Source organism: Hirundo rustica, chromosome 4, assembly GCF_015227805.2.
Source record: "Hirundo rustica isolate bHirRus1 chromosome 4, bHirRus1.pri.v3, whole genome shotgun sequence".
In the NCBI taxonomy this organism is placed as follows: Eukaryota; Metazoa; Chordata; class Aves; order Passeriformes; family Hirundinidae; genus Hirundo; species Hirundo rustica.
The window spans coordinates 27,005,971-27,025,842 of record NC_053453.1 but is presented as its reverse complement, the minus strand read 5'-3'; the positions used below and the strand labels follow the sequence as shown (position 1 = coordinate 27,025,842).

Below are 19,872 nucleotides of genomic sequence, written 5' to 3'. Positions count from 1 at the left end.
AAGCTCATTAGCAACATTTAAGAATCTCTCAGAGTTGTTATCTAGCAAACTAAAACCTGCATGACCTACAAACTAAGATAAAGACAACTGATTACAGAAAGCTCAGATCTGAGGTCCTTACTTAAAATCACACAGCTAACATGATTCCTTGAATCAAGCACTGCAAAACCTTGACATAGTCTCGTTTCTGAAGTGTACTTTAGTAAGATCCAGTTAGCACCAGAAGTAATCTTATGTGTATGGTTTCCAAACCACAATCCCTGACAGCACATCATCCAGAAACACCCCCCAGATCTGCTTCCCCCGCTGTCTTTGTTCTGCAAGTTTTGCAGCAAACCTTAATTACAACTTCCCTACTGGAAACAAGCAACAGATGCCACAAAACAGGCCATCAGTGGAGAAAAAAATGTTTCTCACAAACTTTTGCACACTTTCATATATTTTTCTGTTTTACACTCTAGTCCTAACTCCTCCTTACTCTCTGTGCCTGACTACCAGCTTTTTCCTCTGTAAGTTCATTAGTAAACCCCGACAAAACCACATGGCCGTTCTGACCTCTCTGCCCCTGCCTGTCATTTCACTTGCACTCCATAATCCCTCATCCAGTCTCTTCTGAAACCCAGTACCTTCAATTCTCTACTGGGTCTGCCAAGCCTAAATTTGTAGGTACACGTGTCCAAGTCTCCCTTCATTTCCAATTGATACTACTATAATAACCTGTTTCCATATTTACAAAAAAAGCCCCTACAAAAATACAAATAAAATACATACTTAACATAAGTGTTTTCAGGTCACATACTTCATGAATTATAGTAGTTCACCTTTGCAAGAGTAACATGCAAAAGGTTTCTAGGTAAAAAACAGTTTGCAAGTAACCACAAAACAATTAGCATTAGGTCTTGGGCCTGTATCTCCACACAGCTATGCAGGTAAATTTCTTTTTCATGTTACAAGAAACTTACGCTAATTTTGCCTGAAACTGACACTGTACAGAAAACATCATATTTGGGAGAAGCACATGGATAAATTGAGCAGGGGGAGGGCTAGAAGTTCTGCTTCTAAGTCATTATTGTAGGAGATGTTAGAAGAGCCAAGTGCCAGAAAAGCCTGCCAAGTGCTATTCACCCGCTCACGCACGAGTGTATAATGCTGCCTTGAAGAGAGCTTGACATGAGATTACAAAGCAAATTCTGTGAAATCCTGCTCTATCTCTAAGCTGGTGGAATTCGAGGTATTTAAATCAGGTATGCTACCCTGTGTGCGTGCTGCAACATCTCCCCCCGGCCGCGGCAGCGCTCGGGGCGGGATCTGAGGCGCCGGCATTCCTCTCACCGCCCCAGGGCCCCCGCGACATGCCACAGGCGGCAGCGGGGCCTCACACGCTCCTGAGTCAACACCCAGGCAGAACACTATTTCTTTGTAGCCAGCACAAAATAACTAATTCTAGGAAAAAGTCGAGGTATTTTATGGCTGAACTACGCGCTGAATTTCTGGAGCTGAAGTCCTCTAGAGAGGAAGAAAAAAATGACTGCATCATAGAATTACCCTGTCTCCAACCTTTGTAACTAAAAAGAAGCAAAGCCAGACCTGCCCGAACAGCTTTCCTCTTAAATATAGATCTGAGGAGACCAAGTCATTCCTTTCAAAACCACTTTCATATTTTATCAGGAAGTTGTCTTTGTATCTAATCATACGTAAAGAAGATACATCCAACAAAGACTTCCTTTGGCAAGCTGATAGTGCAGATTTGTTTAAAAAAAAAATAAAATAAAACTAACATGTATACAGATGTAAAGGCTAAGGGTTATCTAAACTGTCTTTGCAAAAAGCAATAGGAACACCAATGCCTGATAACAACTATTTGCCCCTCAAATTTTAAAGGTACTTCAACAAATCAAGACTCCGTGAGAAAAGTCAATATTGACATTTTCAGACAAGTTACATATTTTATGATCAACTCTTTATAAACAGAACCCTGGATATGAGCCAAACAACAATTATCAGATATATGATAACTCCTTTTTTTTCCTCCTCACCTCCCAGTTCATGGTGATAGGGCTGAACAGCAGGGAAACACAGATTCAAAACCCTGTGTGACGAGTGGTCAAAAACACATTTAGTAGTTGAAGGTGACTGACAATTTGAAGAAACTGAAAAAAAATATATACAGAGTTTATGTATCTTATTCCAGTTCCCATTCTCATACATTTCTGTACATTAAACACACCCACTCCCAGAGGGTGTTTTAGAATTTAAAAATGCTTTGAAATAGTAAAAGTCAGTTCATAACTAGACTAATTTAGAAGAGGAGAAGACACCCAAGAAGATGCCTCCAGTATGATATTACATATGTGATGGCCCAGCTTTATAGCTACCATACCAGAAAAATTGTAAAGATGCTGCTTCATCTTTAACCAACACTGAGCAATCTGGTACCCCATAGATCTTAGGCAAATCAAACAATTCCTCCTGTGTTGGAGGTTCTTGTTATGTATCCAAAACTTATTTTAGTACAAAACAAACAATGCATAATTAACCAAAGAATATTTTCCTTAAGCTTGAGTTGTAGTTTTCAGACCTAAAAACCTGACAGACAGAAGTGAGACAAATGAGCTCGGCGACAGGGGATAAGAGCCAGATGGGAACATGACTGTGGCACTGTGGAACGCTCAGGCACTCCAGTGATGGTTTCCAGAAGAGCTAACACAGAGACAGCCACAGCAAAGAAGAAATGGGACAAGACTAGCAGAGAGTTGGAAGGAGAAACTGCCAAGGCCTTTTCCTCAAATTTATTCCCAGATCTATGCTGACTGAAGAGGCAATGGCAATGCTTAAGAGCCATCATTTTTGAGAAGCAGCAATTTTCATTATTCTGAGGCTATTCAAGGTCTCATAACAACCACATTATTATATGTCATCAACATATTTGTTATAAAGTATTTGTACAATATCAAATATTTTTGTAAAATTGTCAAATATCAAATATTTTTATTCTATCAGGCACAACTGTTCATTTCTTCTTTTGCATATTTTGAAAGTACTTAATGTTTACCTGTTTATATTCTGAACGCAGCAGTAGGACAAAGACCTCTCATAACAATGTTAGAAGTATGACATCTGTGTTATTTATGTATCACAGAACTTCTGATGTACATTTACCAGATATCAGTTCTGTAACTTTCTACCTTTATGGGTAAGTTTTGTTTCATGGCATAATTTGACTAATTTTACCTCCACAAAATTGAAATTACACCTTCAGAGTTTTTATTTTCTGATTTTGTGGCACTCAAACTATTTTAACAGCCTGCTAAGGGGTCACAAAAAATCAATCTCAATTTCATGTCCAAAACTGCTCAGACAGTTCTACTTGTTGCAAGGAAGACAAAGGTTGAGATTGCGAAAACAAGTAATTGCTCATGAAGTAGCCTCCAGACTGAGAAAGCACTTACTGTGCTTGGCAGTAACTTAAATGTGTAAGAGTTTTATAACTAACAGTGGGTTCTGTAAATAAAACACACATGAATCCAGACCAAACAGCTAGATAAGATGACATACAGTTTATCTATCAGCTTGTTATTTGTTCCTGCCCCGTGAAAAGTGTCATATATTCTCAACAGGCCAACTAGATTTCTCATTAGGTTGTGGCTTTCTGTTATACCTCATGTGATGTGCCTGCAGGCACACGGAGAGCACTGGGGTCCTGCCATCTCCTCTACTCCCAGCTGCACCCTCCCTCACCTCCCCCCCACACTGGCACACTTACTTTGGCAGACAATCCAAACCCAGCTAGAGGTGCTGATGCAGTGTAGATACCTCCCTGTCAAAAAAGTGATTAGTTTCCAGCCAGATCAGTTCTCTCAAGTGCTCATCACAGAAGCTGCTACAAAGGCATAGGGGGAAGCACGTGGCCAGATCTGGGACCCACTGGCCATTGTCACCCTGGTCCCCAGACAATTACATTCTGCTCAACAAAGTTTTACCACACACATATACTCAGGACAATTTGCTATTCTGAGTTTCCTGGATTACTTTAACATTCAGTAGTGTAGCTGTGCATATTCATATCCTACACAAAACTTGCTGTTTGTAGTCTGCGGAGGGCTTTTAAGGTTTTGCATACGGTATGTAAAAGAATAAATGGCATTTTACAGAGGTCATTAACAAGCCAAACTTATGATGGCTCTGCAAACAAGAAATCCACTTCATCGACTAACCAAATGATCCTAACTCGCTAGTTTAAGAGTCCATTCAGAACATATCAGCTAAATAGGTTTATTCTGGACCCTTGCCCCTCTGAAAAGAGGCACCTCCTCACCAGTTCCTTTCTACTTGGTCACTGTTTTGCTGGGGAACTCAAAAAGAGGCAAAGAACACTGATAAAAACCACAGATCTCTATCAGCTGTACAACCACATTTGAATGTCAATTATGATGCTGTTAACTGGCTGCTCTAAAAGACAGCTAGAGGCAATATTTATCAATATAAATCCAAACATATCTTTGTAAGAATCATTATGAAAACCTATGCAATTTCTCTAATGTTGCAGCTGCACTTTTCCTATTTACTAGATTACATTTTTCAGATTAGATTGGGAAAACAGGGACCAACATAATTTGTGCATGGTTAATAGACAGACTTTATCTCAGCCACCTTTAAAACTGGTGCTTTTTAATACACCTATTAAATACACATTTTTGAGGCACTGCTATTTCAAACCCCTGCCAATTTGGCAGAACCGAGCCATTGCAGAAGTGAAACCAAGAGATGCTTTCTTCTGTATGCAAATACATTAAAGCTCAACAATTTTCAGTCTTAAAGGCTTCCCCAAGAATTTTCTGAATGTAAACAAGCAAAAGTACACTTAAGCTTGAAGATACAAAAGCAATGGATTCAGTCCAAAACTGAAAAATAGAGAGGTAGCAGCAGCAAGACTGACACCACTCATCCTTCATGCCACCAGGAAGCCAAGGTTTTTCATCAAGAGAACAAGTGTTATATACTACTTCTTAAAGCATATTATAATTGCTTAGGTTGAGATAAAGCTACTATTCATATTTTTAAAAACAAACCTATAAAACAATTGTGTTTTCTAGAAGCAATCACTGACAGCAGCTTAAAAGAAGTAACACTGCAGGCAATTATGGAATAAGTTGTTTTCCAGTCACCATGGGTGAGGCTGAAGAGTCTGTTACCTCAGATTCCTCTGAATATTGCTTACCATATTACATTTCCAAACACTATCTCCAAAGAAGATTAAACTCTAAAACCAACAGCTGTCTCACATGCAAAAGCACCACACATTTGCCTGGAAAAACACGTAGTATTCTGATATTTTACATATTTTCAGCAATTCTTACAATGCTTTTTTAATTAATTGGTGGAAAGAAATTATTATCATTATGATAATTATAATTTCATTTCATAATAATCATTATGAAAAGCCTAACTTGTCCATTGTCTTTTTCATATGCAAGGCTTTTGTCTTCCAATTCAATCTGAAAAAAATTATTTAAAATTTAAGTGATTGAATTGAGCTTTCCAGTAATGGAAACAACCACAGAATCTGTAACTTGAAATGCTTACTGCTATCACTGACATATTTCACCAAGACAAATAAAATGGCAAAATATGTGCAGGCAGATACAGCCATCTTTACTTAACCAATTTAACATGGCAGGCAATAGGAATAAGCCCATTTGTTCAAAACAGCTGAGAACTCAGAACTACATCTGGCCCTATGAGAAAAAGGTCTTGGTACTCCAAATGGAAAAGAGGTTATCGATATCATTTTGGCTCAACTTATAATGAGCTAGTAGTTTGTTTTTTTCTGATAGGGATAGGTGGCAGAATAAAGGTTACAGACCCGGTAGAGAACTGACACATGCTTCTTACATTGAAACAGAAGAAGAGGGATCTTCTGTTTTCCACCTTAGGACAAAAAAAAAAAAAAAAAAAAAAAAAAAAAAGAGGAAATTCTAAGTTTTACAGACCAAAAAAAAAGGAAGGAAGCTGGGGGCAGGGGGAGAATGAAGAGGAATAGGGAAGAAACAAATAAGTAAAGAATGTTGAAGAAGTTTCCACTATTAGCCATGAATGACAGCAGCTCTGCCAACTGTTGTCCGTGAAATTGTTTCAAAAATACAGACTTATATTTCTTCTTTATCAGAGTAAGAGAGGAAACAATCTTAACACCAGAAGGAACACTTCTATGCAAAGGCACAAACTGTATGTCAAGCTCTGTGTTCTCTCTGTACTAAGAGGCCTAGTACAGATGTGAAGAAAGGAACCATGCAGCCTAGGAAAAGAGGCATATTCCTTGAAGATACAAAATATTATTCAATTTTATTTTTTACAAAAACTACCACTATCTCTATCCTGATTAGCATCAAGCAGTGTACCTCACAGCTACACCTAAAAATCTGAGTGTTCCTCATAATTGTACCTATGGAATCAGTGGTTCATAGCGCTACCTCTGATGACATTTAAATTACCCCATGCTATATTTTTCTCCAGAAGATAGTTAAAGTCCAATAGCCACCTTTATACAGGGCTTTTCTCAGAAAAAAAATTATTAGTCTTTATTTTATGAGTAACATCACCCAAAGAAGCATGACTGCTACTTCATGAAGGTACAACTACTGCACACTTATACAGTGTATCACATAACTCCTGCTTGATCAAGGATCAAGCTGTCACCCGTTAAGGCTTCTATAACAAAAATAATGAAATAATACAAATTTTGCAGTTATCCCATGGAACAAAATAAAGCATCAGAAGTACTGGTGTATCCTGTCCCAACCTGCCCAACATCTCATACATATTCACCTCACTGCACTACTCTGGAGAAAAGTTAAATTAACAGTTTATGAAGTAATCATTTAATTTCTGCACTGTAACCTGTAATTTCAAAGAGTTGCAAAAGAATAAAACATCATCCTTTTATGCAGTAAATGATTTCTGATAGTAAAAGAAAATGCCTTGCTCTAAAAACAACTAAACAGAATTCCATACTTTCTATTACATAAGAACCCCTATTGTGCAGTTATAGTCTCTTATCCACAGCGTATGTAGATTCCCGCTTACTCCGTGAAAGCTATTCACGAAAATGCATCAGTATACACCTTTATAGTTAAGGACTCATTTTGTATTTCTAAACAAAACTCTGAAATCTTAAGTTCAGTGCAAACAATAATAAAATGCAAATCAAGAAATCCCAAGCAAGGGATTTCAAAGGGCACCACATTTCTCCTCTCCTGCAGAAAAGACTGAACAAGCACATGATTTAGTTACTGACTGCAATAGACCAGCCACTACCTACTTCCAGAGCCTTGAAAGCACAAAAACAAGTACTTGAAATCCAGCAACACAAAAGAAAAGCAAACAAGAAGCAAAACTGAAATAAATTTAAGTTATTCCTCAAACACCTTACGTGAGTCTTGCTAATTAACAACCCCATTTTCAGTTTTATTACCTCATCTACTAGTGTGGTTTTCTACACACAGACTATCAAGGAAACAGATTTCATTGTATTAGAGACTTGAGTAAACATACCTTACTTTTAGTTGTAGTAACTTCAGTAGTTACTATTAAAGTAGATAAATAATTGCAAGTGAATCCGAAAAAATAGGTTGACTTGGCTCCTTAACTAGAGAAATATGAAAGGTGCAATCAGTATCAGCACCTTTTTCTGATAATAAATATAAGTAAAAATATTGAAAAATCCATATTTTTTCTACAATAAGACTTTTGATTTTTTAATACTGCAAAAGTAATTTTACCCTATTTTCTTACTCATAAAAACAAAAAAGAGCAAGCACAATGCATGACATTGCAAAATCCAAGCTTGTTTCTTTGTCCCTATAGCACTGGTGACTTTCAGAGCTGCACTGTTTGCAGCTCTCCTATTCACCCATGAGCATCTGGAAGTAGATCAGCATTATTTTTAAACAAAACATTTCAGGTGTCCAAAAATGCAAAGTTGACAAGTTCTCATATCATCTTCAAACTATAACTGGGAATTTAAATTCTGAATAGCCAGAGAAATGCATTATGAAGAGAAACTGCAAACAGCTCACTTTGGTCTCTTGTCATTGCAAAGACCTGAAAACCACATTTCTTTAAATACACAAATGCAAACTAATGGTGCATCATTGTGGCATCCAAGCATCTTTGGTTGCTTATCATGCACTGCTTCTCATAACAAGATTTGCTTCTGCTAGTGAGTAGAGTTCCTAAATTTCATCTCTCAAACCTGTCAAACAGGGTGCTTCCAACAGTCATATGAAAAAAAGGAAATTTGGGAGTCAGTGTGGCTGACAAACGGAATAAATAGCATCGAAGAGAAGTGCCACTCAGTAAAAAAGCATAAGCAGAAATCATCAGCTGACAAATACAGGATGGAAGAATGACTGTCTAGACAACCTTATTCCGGAAAGGGAGCTGAAGGATTGATTAGCAGTTCCCAACTGAACATGAGTCAGTGCAATGCTACTGCAAAAGGAACAAATGTCACACCAGGAATGACAAGCAGACAACACACAACCCCTAAAGCACACACAAAGATTCATATGCTTTACCTGATAAAGATCCCCTGCCCAGTTTTGAACACAGATCAATTGTTCATAGATAAGAGCATATCATTTACATAGAAAGAATTAAATAACTGGAGATTTCATACAAGGAAAATTCTTGGCAAGTCTTCATATACACATAATGATACATTCAAGAGGAAAACTGGTCCAGTGCTAAACACTTACTAGGTAGTGAGATTGCTAAGCACTGACTACAGAAGTTGTAGATGCTCTGCTATCAGCATTTTAAAAAACATATTGGCAAATATCATTTAGAAGTGACAGCTAGAGTTGACCTGGTCTTGAGAAAGCAGTAAAGATTACATCTCTCAAAACTCTTCCTAAACATTTTCCTATATTCCTGTTGGTCACCTTCAGGGGGAAAAAAAAAAAAAAAAAAAAAAAAACCAACAAAAAAAAAAAAAAACCACAGTCCTCTGTATTACATAATGCTAGAGACATTTAAGACAAATTAAATGCATGTGACAAATAATTAAAAAGAGACATTTCCCTCTAGATTAGTAACCTGGCTTCCAAATCACTGGGAAGTGTATGAGGGTCACCTTAAAGTCATTCTGCCCAGATCCTCATAGACAGGAAGAAAATTAAGAAAAGAAAAGCAAAGCAAAAAGTTAGTCAGTGAAGTACAGTTACATTAAAAAAAAAAAAAAAAAAGTTACACCACAATGGAAAGTCTCTCAAAACTAAAGAAATTAAGTAACATTTCCCAGGAGTGCAAACTGTCTGCTCAAAGTGCCTTGTCTCAGTTACTGAACATAATCAAGTGTCACAAATGATCCAAGCAGTCAAATGTTCTCCTCAGGTTTTTCCCCAATCCCAAAACTCAAATTACTGGGAACTTTATAGACCAAAACCTACACTGTGAATTACACTCAGAAATGAACTGGGAACTACAGACCATCATAAAAAAAATATTGTACCAGGCTGCAAACATGAAACCAAATTTTATACTGAAGTTTCCTTTCTGGGGTGCAGGTAGGGAAGCAAAGAGATGAGTCAATGGCAGTCACTCTTGCAGCAGTGCAAAAAGCTGCTGAGATCTGCATAGTAGGAGTCCAGTCACCAATTACGGCTTCCTTGACAGAGAAGTTCGTGACTCCATCACATGTTGCCTGAGCATGCAGAAGCCATCACAGATTGCATTGGCCTATGTTTGATTTTTTTTTCTTAAATCTTTCTCCTTTTCCACAGGGAGAACACATCCTCACCTTCAAGGCTTATGTCATCTACTTCACCATTGTTCCATCACCTTTTGGATAAATCCAGCCCAGCTAGTAGCCTAACAAGTCCAACAATGAGAATGGTGCCAAAAAAACCTCAATAGAGCAAAAGAGGAAGAAAGTGACATCAGTATACAGCTAACCATGAAATAACCTCTGCCTTCAGAAATTTTCCTCAGTAGATGCAGATATGTAGTGAATAGAAAAAAATTGGGCCTCTGAAGGACACTATATAACATGTTCATGAGCCAGCTCTGAGCTGTCCTTAGGAGATAGTGAAGACATTCAAAACATCACAAATCTATAAGGAAGTCTACAGATTTTTGGAGGCAGCTTTTTAAAATCCATTTTAAAATCTTGATTTAGCCTTATTTCAAAATTTTACCACCTAATTTGTTTAACCTAAGACTAGTCTTATGAACAAAAATTACTTAAGAATCTCAGCTTCATATTCTGCACCCCAACAGAATACAGCATTTTTTTTTTTTGTCCAAAAGCTGCAGGTTGAGATAATTCCATCTTTAAAAGATATTGAAAGTTGCTGCTTATATAAAAGACTGAAAAATATATCACCTTTATTTGACTGACATACTAAATTGATATAAAAGCCTCCATGGCAAATGTGTCAAAAATGTTCCTACAGAAAATGTGTGGGTCTTTGCTATCTCAGCTAGCTAAAACTCAGGGAGTATTTCATAATGGACTCCCACTGTCCTAGTGAGGCAAAGGAAGCACTGGTATCCTGTCACATGTTTTCTTGGAGCCCCTTGGTACCTCACCTCCACTTGCTTGCAGGTGACCAGCCCCACAAACAGTATCCAAAGCAAAAATCAGCCTTCAACTCCTCCCTAGTTAAATGAACCCACAAATACATTATGCCCTGCCTCAGATCTAAATAGTTATTTGGACAGCTTGATAGAAGTTTTGGACGTAGCTCATTATTAGTGACAATATTAGTCCAAGACAAAAGTACAAAATTAATTCCACGTAGAAATGTGAGGCACAATTCATGGAGAAGAATGGAGGAAATAAGCTCGATTTAAAGGCCTTATTTGTACTGTCTGAAGAGGCACACAAGAAAAGCTAATTAAGTGTTTATGCTTAACAAAACACATTATACCATGCTATTGACAGAGATATTGTTGAGCTAAACAAACCAAGTTCATTTACAGTAAAGTCAGCTTGCAGTCAAAAAAGGGAATGCAGCATGGAGATAAGGATATCTTTGCTATCTTTCAACAGGACTGCTAGCAAGACTAGTTTGGCTGCAACTCAGAACAGGACACAAGCCAATTGATTTGGCTTTTGTCTATGTGCAAGTCAATACTGCTCCTGTGATCAACTAATAGGCCCCTTTTTCCTCCTATGAACCTCAGCTTACAGTACAAAGTCATTTGAACCTTACACTTCTCCATCTATAAACTAGGAGATGCCCAAAACTTCATGCCCCCCTCTCAGAAAGGCACATTTATGGCTTACCCACACTAAAAACATCAGTAACTCTTCCAAGCTGAAATTGTGAAACTGGTATATTTTGCTGTACAGAATGACTTCAGCACCTGGAATACCATTCTGCTTATAAATTAGGCGATACATTCAGCAACTGTTTTTAATTATTTTCCTTAATTAATCTTTCCACCCTAATCCAAAAAAATGCCTTCCAGAGAAAGGCTGAGAAACTTTGTGCTCAGTGAAAAGTGGTAAATTGCCTACTTTGCAGAGAATTTAAATGCACCCTTACAGATTCAGGTAAATCAGAGAAATTGGATGATATGGCAATATGCAGATCTGGTGAGACAAAATAAAAAATTAAAAAAAAAAAAAAACAAACAAAAAAAACCCACACCACCACAGATATCTTGAATATAGAGGATGAAACAGAACTTGTATCTTTACTCCAAACAGCAGCTACAAGGTAATTATGTAATCCTGTGATTTATTTATTACAGCTAAAAATTTCCAGTATGCACCAACCAGTAAGAGTGACTTCTGAAAGCTACACTTACTGGTTTGCTGCCTGCAGAGCATCCAAAGCTAGGGCAATCTTAAATGACTTATTCTAACAAAGGGTTTGATTATTGTTCTAAACAATATTGGTCATTGGTTGGACTCCATGATCTTGGAGGTCTTTTCCAACCCAACTGAATCTGTGATTCCCTTGGGTTCCAAGTTCACATAGATCAGCATACAGTATTTACGTAAGTCAACTCCATTTGACATCTACCAGATTTAAACACTATTAACAGCAAAAAGTAGCCTTACCTCTCCTACCCTTTCATCAGCATACTTTGTACTAAATATTCCACATAACTGACCACAGGATCCTTCCTACAATGTCATTGCTGGTTTGATACCACAGCTGAAGGTGTGACTCAAAACATACGCAATTTCAAAGTGAAATATACTAGCTTAACCTTCTGTTCTGAAAATACAGATATCAAAACCCAGACAAAGCAAGTTCTCAATACCAGAAATATTCCAGTGTTTATTTCACTTTTAGTATCCTGAGGGACAGCAAAACTGACAAAATCTATAGCCTCGGAAATAAAAACACAGAACTGTAGTACAAAAGGTGGCACATAAAAGTATAGTAGTGTTCTCCTTATAGCAGCACAAATGTCTACCATGAAATGAACTAGCAGTGTGTCTGCCTACTAATAAATGAACTCTGAGTTAAGCAACACACTCAATGAAAAATTCAAATAGATATTATCAACGGCTAGCAGGCAGAAGTTGAAAAAATTGTAGAAGAGAAGACTGTGACTGTACCAGCTACCCCTCAAAGTGGGATCAGTCAGGCTGTGCAAGTGAGCAACAGCCACCTGGTTACCAGCAACCCTTCAGTGCAACCAGGTGGCTGTTGTCTGGTTATTCATCCATTTTGGCATCACAGTAGAGATGTGCAGCACACAACATGTGCTGCAGAATTCAGACTGAAAATGCAGCAGATGATGTCTGATGTTGATGCAAGTCCTGAGCTCTTTGTATAAAGGATACGTATGTTTGGTACAACTAATCAGGATTCTCAAAGGGTTTTCCTAACACAGCCATTTTACCAGAGCAGATATACACACAAGTATTAAAATAGTTGTTTGGAAATGTAATAATCCCATCAGTAAAAAAGAAACTACATAAACTGGTCTGTGGTGCAAAATGCAAGTTTGATTTATGAGGTTCACTTTATATAAAGTTTAAATAATTATGCAGCAAGATACAACCCTTTCTCTTGCCTCCCCTCCCACGGTTATGTAGTACAATAGCTTACAGGGTAATTGGGTGTGAAGATTTTGCAGACAGCACTCATCATGCAGGTAAGTGAGCACACAGCATAAAAAGCAGTCCAAGAGAAAAAATTAAATTACTTTAGGTTAGTATTTCAACATTTTGCAATAGTCATACTGAGCTATAATATCATTCCCATCCTAGGGTACAGAGAAACCAATTTGAACAGTGGCTTTTTGTTACTATCTTGAATAGCCTTTGGAAGCCAAATCACAGAAAACCAGGAAATTAATTTAAATAAGAATACGCATCGTTTTGGTGACTATATTATATTTGCACAAATAAAGACAATCTTTGTAGTGGACCACATTTTCTGGTTGATCCAAAGGAAGCTCTCTATTGAGAAAATGCAACTGTATCTCTTTAGCAGGAGTAAGATTTCAGTGACACCCAGCTCTGGTAAGCAAGGCAGGGCTGAAGAGCAATTCACCTCTAAGTACCTGAAAAGGGTTAGTAAACGTAGAAAAGCTTACTTAAGGGATATATGTTAATTTTTTAGCAACGATGGGATAGCTATTCAAACAGGAGAACACTGTTTATCTGCCTGTTTTCAGTATAAGATAGTGATTTTTAGCTCAAATATGAGGGGGCGGGGGGCAAATGCTTCCGTTGTGAAATGGCACAGTAGGATCAAAAATAAACAACAAATAGACGGAGACGAGGGCTACAGCTTGAAATACTTGACTGCTAATATCCAGCATGCCATTCCAGAGAGTCCCAGAGTGGTTTTTAAGCCTCTTGCCCATCCTCGTAAAGAAAGGCGGGTGGGCAGGACTAATCAATATCTTGCAACCCAGCTGCGACCTGACAAATAAAGAAGTCAAGGAAAAAAAAAAAAAAATCCCACCGATGATTTGTGTAATTTAGCATTCGGAAGACGGCAACATCTGGGCTCAACTCCAGATGGGACGGAGCGGCCCCGCGCTCTCGGCTCGCCACAGCGCTGGTACACACACAACACAAAGGAGGGCTCCGCGCTCCTCCCGCTTTTCTCCAACACGAACAACTCCGCGTTCAAATGCGACGTACGCGCACGGGGAGCTGCGCGCTGCGCCGGCGGGTCTGTACAACAGTTCAGCGACACCCGTGTCAGAGGGGGCTATTGTCCGGGACGAGCGGCCGGCGCTCACCGGGTGTTGGCGTAGGCGGTGCCAAGAAAAATAAAATCACTGCGAGTCTCTCCGACCGCTCCGCAAGTCAAGCCCGCGGACTTCGGAGCCCTACACTGGGCAGAGGGGAACAAACAAGCGCGGCAGCGCGGCTCCCCACAAGCGACACTTTGTCTGGTTTCCAGTGAAGCAGCGACAATACCCCCGACGCGCGAACAATGCCCGCGGCCGCTCCTTGCCGGGCCGCCGGCGGACACCGTCTCTCAGCGACCCATCGCTGGGTCGCCGCTCCCAGCGATGTTTTCAGGCTGCTTTGTTCCCCGTAAAACGCCAACCTTTTCACCCAGCGCCGGCGTGGAAAACCGAGCGCCCGCCTCGGAGACTGGGGACCGGCCCCTGCCCCATCCCCTGGCAGCGGCGGGAGACGCCGGAGCCGCGGCTCGGGCAGCGGCCGCCCTTTGTTGTGCCCCCGGGTAAGGGGCCGCTCCCTCGCGCCCCGACGGGACCTCGGCCCCCCTCGCAGCACTCACAAGCGCAGGGCGCTGCCTTCGCTCCAGCGGGAAACAGCGGCAGCGCCCCGCGGGGCGAGCCCGCTCCGCCCGGGATGCGCTCCCCGCCGGCAGCGCCGCTCCTCGCCCCCGCGCTGCCCCGCTCGCCTTCTCTTTCACTCACCCACGCCGTACTTCTCGTGCTCCGTGGGTATCCACATGCTCGCGGCGTGCGAGCGCCCGTTCCCCCTGCCAGCCCCTCCGCCGGGAGCGGCGGTGGCCGGCGAGCGCGTCCGCTGCCCGGGGCTCCCGCCGCGCTCAGCCGCGGTTGCCCGGCCCCGGCGGCGAAGGCATTGTTCGAGCGGGCGGACTGACTCAAGGCGCTCGCCGCCAGCCACTTATATTCCCCGTCCCGCTGCACGCCGGGGAACGTAGTGCCTCGATGCAGCCGCGCCCCTCGTCGCCCGCGGCCGCGGGAGAGACTACGAGCCCCGTCCGGCCCCGCGCTCCCCGCCGGGGCGGAGCGGGGCGGAGCGCGGCTCCCGGGGGCCGCCCCGCGCCGGGGCGGGCGGAGCGGCGACGGCGGCATGGCCGCGTCCCGCGGGGCTGCGGGGCCGCCGGAGCGGGGAGGTGAGTGCGCTGCGGGAGGCGTGGGGGTCTCACACTGAGCTCCCCCGCTCCCCTCCGTTCCGCGATCCCGGCTTGGACGGTGGGACGGGGCTGGCGCAGTCATCCCTGGGACGGGGAGCGACGGACGCGTGTGGGGCAGCCGGGGGCCCCGGGGCCCGGCGCGGTGGGGCTCGCTCGCCGCCCGTCGGAGTGAGGCTCCGCGGACAGCCCCGTAACTGCTCCCGCTGGTTGTAGGGACGTGAGTGGCTCTGGTCCTAGCGCTGCCAGTCCTTCCACGTTTGGCACACGGAACTGTGGGGACAGGGAGAGTTTCCGACAGCGAGTCGAGGTGGGGAGGGAGTTGATTCCGGCAGCGAGCCAGAGCGGTGGGACGTGGAGCTCATGGTCCGGGGGGCATTTTGGCTTCTCACATAAATCCGTTTGCCAACACAGACGTACACAGAGATAATGCAAAGCAGGCGGTGCACAGCGAGGAGCACGAATGGACCGTGGGGAATTACTGCAGGGATGAACTAGGTACCGTAAGCAGCGAGAACAGCAGGGTTTGTGTCCTTGTCGAGAAGTCTGTATGTCTGCACCCTTCTGGAAGGAGCTTAGCTAGAGCTCACCGTGGATAGACTGCGAGAAAGCGTCAGGCTACCCTGCTCCTTTTAAGAGAAACCTGTGTGTTTTGAAGCAGGAGCAACAGCTTTGGTTATATCTTCTGGTCCTGTGGAAAGACAGAGAGAAAACTGATAACTATGCTGCTTTGCAGGCCTTACCAGGTACAAATTGTCTCTAAAATGAGCATGTCTGGTTTTAGAAAAGTGTTTTCAAATTAAAATATTATTCTGAAGTGGTATCTAGAGATTTTATGTGTTTATTTTGTTTCATATTTTATTCATTCATCTGAATGAAAAAAACAGTTGAACGTTTTCACGTTTAAGAGAAAAGAGTAGCTTTCAGTTCAGGTTGGCTTTTAACTTTTGCTGTCCAGTCATTGATAGTGTGAAGGACACAACGAAAGGAAGTCACGTGCAAGCAGGCAGTTTCAAACCTGGAGTTAGAGCACTTTTATTCTGTGTTTGAGCCTTTGATAGGGAGTGGTCTATTAAGTGACAGTTGCATTGTTTGTCTAGTGTGTACCTTTATTCTATTCCTAAAAGTAATATCAGTTTATGCTAGTAGTTAAAGCAATACTCTTGCCTTATTTCTGTGTTGCAGTACGTTGTCATGAACCTCACATGTGAAAAGCCAGACCTTTTTAGAGCATTTCCACACTGGTGTAATTGCACCCGAGGCAAAGCTGTGCTGTTTAAACTGTTGTAAAGAACACGTGCCTGGGTCTGTGCAATTCTTCTGTGTATATATAGGTCTGTGGACTACTGGAGATGATGAGGTTACCCTGGGGTTTTTTTCAGATAACTCTTGTAATGACATTGGCACCACTCCAAAGGAAAAAACAGAAATTTTTTAAGGAAAATGGAAATTCAGAGGCCTATGCTGTTTTCCTTTTACTAAGCAGGAACACTCGTTGAAATGACTAGTGGACTTTCTCTCTTTGCTCCCAAACTCACTTTGCATCCCCTGGAAGATCATTTGGAGTCTTTAGGTAATGAAATTTGTAAAAATCACTGTTGAAAATCAAAATAATAGGTATCAGGCTAAATTAACTTTTATGTCAGCCTGTAGACTTCCATGTACATCCAGGCATTTCATCTCCCCATAAGACAGGTCTGCCAGCATGCTGGCTGGGAGTCATAAAATTTTACCCTGCCTGGTAACTGTTGTCTCTCATGTTCACCATGACTGACTTCAGCATTAACAGTCTTCCCTTGGACAAAGGCACGAGTGCCCAATAGCTCAAACAGCCTTTTCAAAATTATTTGTCTCGAACACAGTCACTTAGGGTCAAGAGATCTTCAGAGTATAAATCACATTGTCTGTGGGCAAAGAAATACGCCACCCTAATATTTATTATTTCTCTGCCTCTGCAAAAAATCCTTATTCGTTCAGAGGTGTAATTTCTACAAAACTATTCTCTCTGGCAGCATCTTGTACTTGCATGTGCACCTGAGGTGTGTCACTTACTTGGAGGCAGCATATAGGAAAATTAAATAATATACTATTTCCTGTTTTGCTGATTCTATTTATAGGAAAGCCTGTGTTTTTGTATTCTAATCCAGGATGGTGTTGCATTCTAGTTAGTTCCTTCCAGCAGCCTTCACCAAGTGGCTTTTAATAAATACATCACTGTCCACAGTACAGTTTGTTCAGTCTGCAATAATTATGCTGCATATCAACACTTCTTACAGCATCTGTCAAAGGATTTTAAAAGGAATATTTTTTCTGAAAGTGTGTCTTTCATTGTTTCATCAGCAGTCTGACAGTTATGGTTTCCTACTTAAGGTCTTCTTGTGCTCAAGTGTTTTTGAACACATATTGCTGGGGTGCAGTATGTCCAAGCACAACATGTTATTCTGATTCCTTCCATGTCTCTCTCTTGTACGCCATTTTTAAGAATACTCAGTTTACTCTGGGAGACAAAAGTTTGGCTGGTCTTGCACTTGTCTACTTTTTGTTTGTTTGTTTTTGTTGGGGTTTTTTGGGGGGAGTTGTTTGTTTTGAGGTTTTGGGGTTTTTTGGGGGGGGGGTTGGTTTTTTGTTTGTTTGTTTGTTTGTTTGTTTTTGTTCTACCTAGAGGATACTTCAGTGACAGCTGGTTTGTTCCTGATAGTACAGCCATTACTTCTTTTGCTCAACTTTTAAGTTCTGTTAGGGATGCTATTAGAGCTGCTCAACACAGTGGACTCTGGAATGCAGGGTTTTCTCTTTCCTGGTCACTGAAAGGCAGTCCCATGTACTCTCAGACCCAAAAGATTTCTCCATACGGGTTACTAGATGTGTTCCTCTTTAGATTTGCAAGCACTCCCATGTTCACAGGCCCCTTTGTGCATCAGTGTGGATTAAGTCTAAGTCTATTTCTGGACCTTGTGTCGCTTACCCAGCCACTGGCTCAGACAATAAGGGTGGGGAATGTTTCCTAAATTACGTTCCCAGGTTATCAGTAACTGCTGACAATTGTGTTACAGTGACACAGCGGCATTTGCTACTCCGAGCTACATTACAGGGTACAGCGCTTGGGACACCTTAGGCAACACTCCTGCGTGCATCAGGGTAGCCCTGCTGAAGGACTGATTAAAGAGATTCCCCAGCAGCAGCCCCTGGGAAAGAAAGGGAAACCTCTTATTCCCTTTTAGCTTTCCCTTCCCTGAGAGAGCCAGGCAGTGAGGGAAATAGCAACAGCACAGTGTATGTGGCTGTGCCCTGCCTTTAAGCCAGTTCTCAAGATGGAGGGCAAAGGAGGATGGGACTTTTGAGTCCTACTTGGGGTGGCAAAGACTGATCAGGACTGAAGTGCACTAGTGAAAACACTGCATGCACCCTCACTGCCTGATTCAGAAGGACAGATGCATTCATGGATCCCTTGAACATTACCATGTCCTGCAAACCTCTCTTAATTCTGTGCTTGGGCTCCCTTAGCCTGCATGGAGGTTTCCTCCTTTTTGCTAGCAACTTAGTGTTGGCTGTCAAAATTGATACACGCATTGGCCCGTGTCTCACATGTACCCCACAGTCATGAATCCCTCAAATATTAGGATAATGTCCGAGTTTGTTGGGTGGACTTTGTCTCCAGGCACCCACTGTGCTCACAGCTAGACCCTGGGTTCCTTGCATCTTGCCAGACACAGATCTTCTACTCACTGGCTACTGCAGTTTGTACATTGCTACCAAATTACATATAGATACATCGTGGTCCCTCCAGTTGATGTTTCCTGGACCTCTAGACCTTGAGAGCTGCAGCATCTTCTGCAGTTGCAGGCACTTAGACTTTGCAGCAGTATCACACACAGAACAGAGGGTGAATTACACAAAAGAGTAGTTAAAGATTTAGTAAGAAGAAGGAAAAGAGGTGATTAGGTGCAGGGTTTGATCAGAGAAGCTTACCCATTGTTTAAATACAACTTACCCCTTTTACTCTTTCCTCCACTTGCCATCTCCATTGCCTGGTGCTTGCCCCCCTGCCCTTTTCTTTCTTCTTTCCCCTCCCCTAAATTTCCTAAATTACTGTAATGTATACAAAATGCCACTATCGCCTTCTGATCCCATCCACAAACACCCTTAAAAATACCATAGTACATACGATAATCACACATTTCCCCTTTCATATCAGTGACAAAAGTTCATCCTGACCCTCTTCAAGTGTATGTGAGTAGCTCCTTTTAATGCCATTAGTTCCCATATTGGCAGAGATGACTTACTGTCTCTGTTTTCACCTGCTCATTAATATTTGTGTGTAATCTATCGCTTTCCTCATTATTTGTTGTTTCTTTTATACTGAAAAGTCTTTAACCAAATAACTGATGGACTAGATGCCTTCCCAGCCCCTGCTTCCTTATGCTACCACTCCTATTCAGATCAGACTGAGTGCTTCACCTCCTTCCTCTCTAAAATATCCACAGCATGCATGGTGGTGAGTGGGGAGCTGCTGGCTGCTTGTGTCTGTGGGTGA

The 19,872-nt window shown here is 41.7% G+C and overlaps 2 protein-coding genes across 6 annotated transcripts in view; one reads left to right on the top strand and one right to left on the bottom strand.

The window, feature by feature from the left end:
* DOCK4 (dedicator of cytokinesis 4) overlaps positions 1-14,986 on the bottom strand; it is a 244,634-nt gene extending 229,648 nt beyond the window's left edge. For all 4 annotated transcript variants that reach the window (XM_040062079.2, XM_040062081.2, XM_040062080.2 and 1 more), the window contains exon 1: positions 14,875-14,986. In XM_040062079.2, coding sequence (XP_039918013.1) covers positions 14,875-14,911 — 37 coding nt within the window. In that variant the 5' untranslated portion in view covers positions 14,912-14,986. The remainder of the gene's footprint in view (positions 1-14,874) is intronic.
* Positions 14,987-15,256: 270 nt separating this feature from the next.
* ZNF277 (zinc finger protein 277) overlaps positions 15,257-19,872 on the top strand; it is a 49,909-nt gene continuing 45,293 nt past the window's right edge. The window contains exons 1-2 of one of the 2 annotated variants that reach the window (XM_040063166.1): positions 15,275-15,320; positions 15,753-15,836. In XM_040063166.1, coding sequence (XP_039919100.1) covers positions 15,278-15,320; positions 15,753-15,836 — 127 coding nt within the window. In that variant the 5' untranslated portion in view covers positions 15,275-15,277. Of the gene's footprint in view, positions 15,321-15,752; positions 15,837-19,872 lie in introns of both variants that reach the window. The other variant, XM_040063167.2, reaches the window with a different exon arrangement.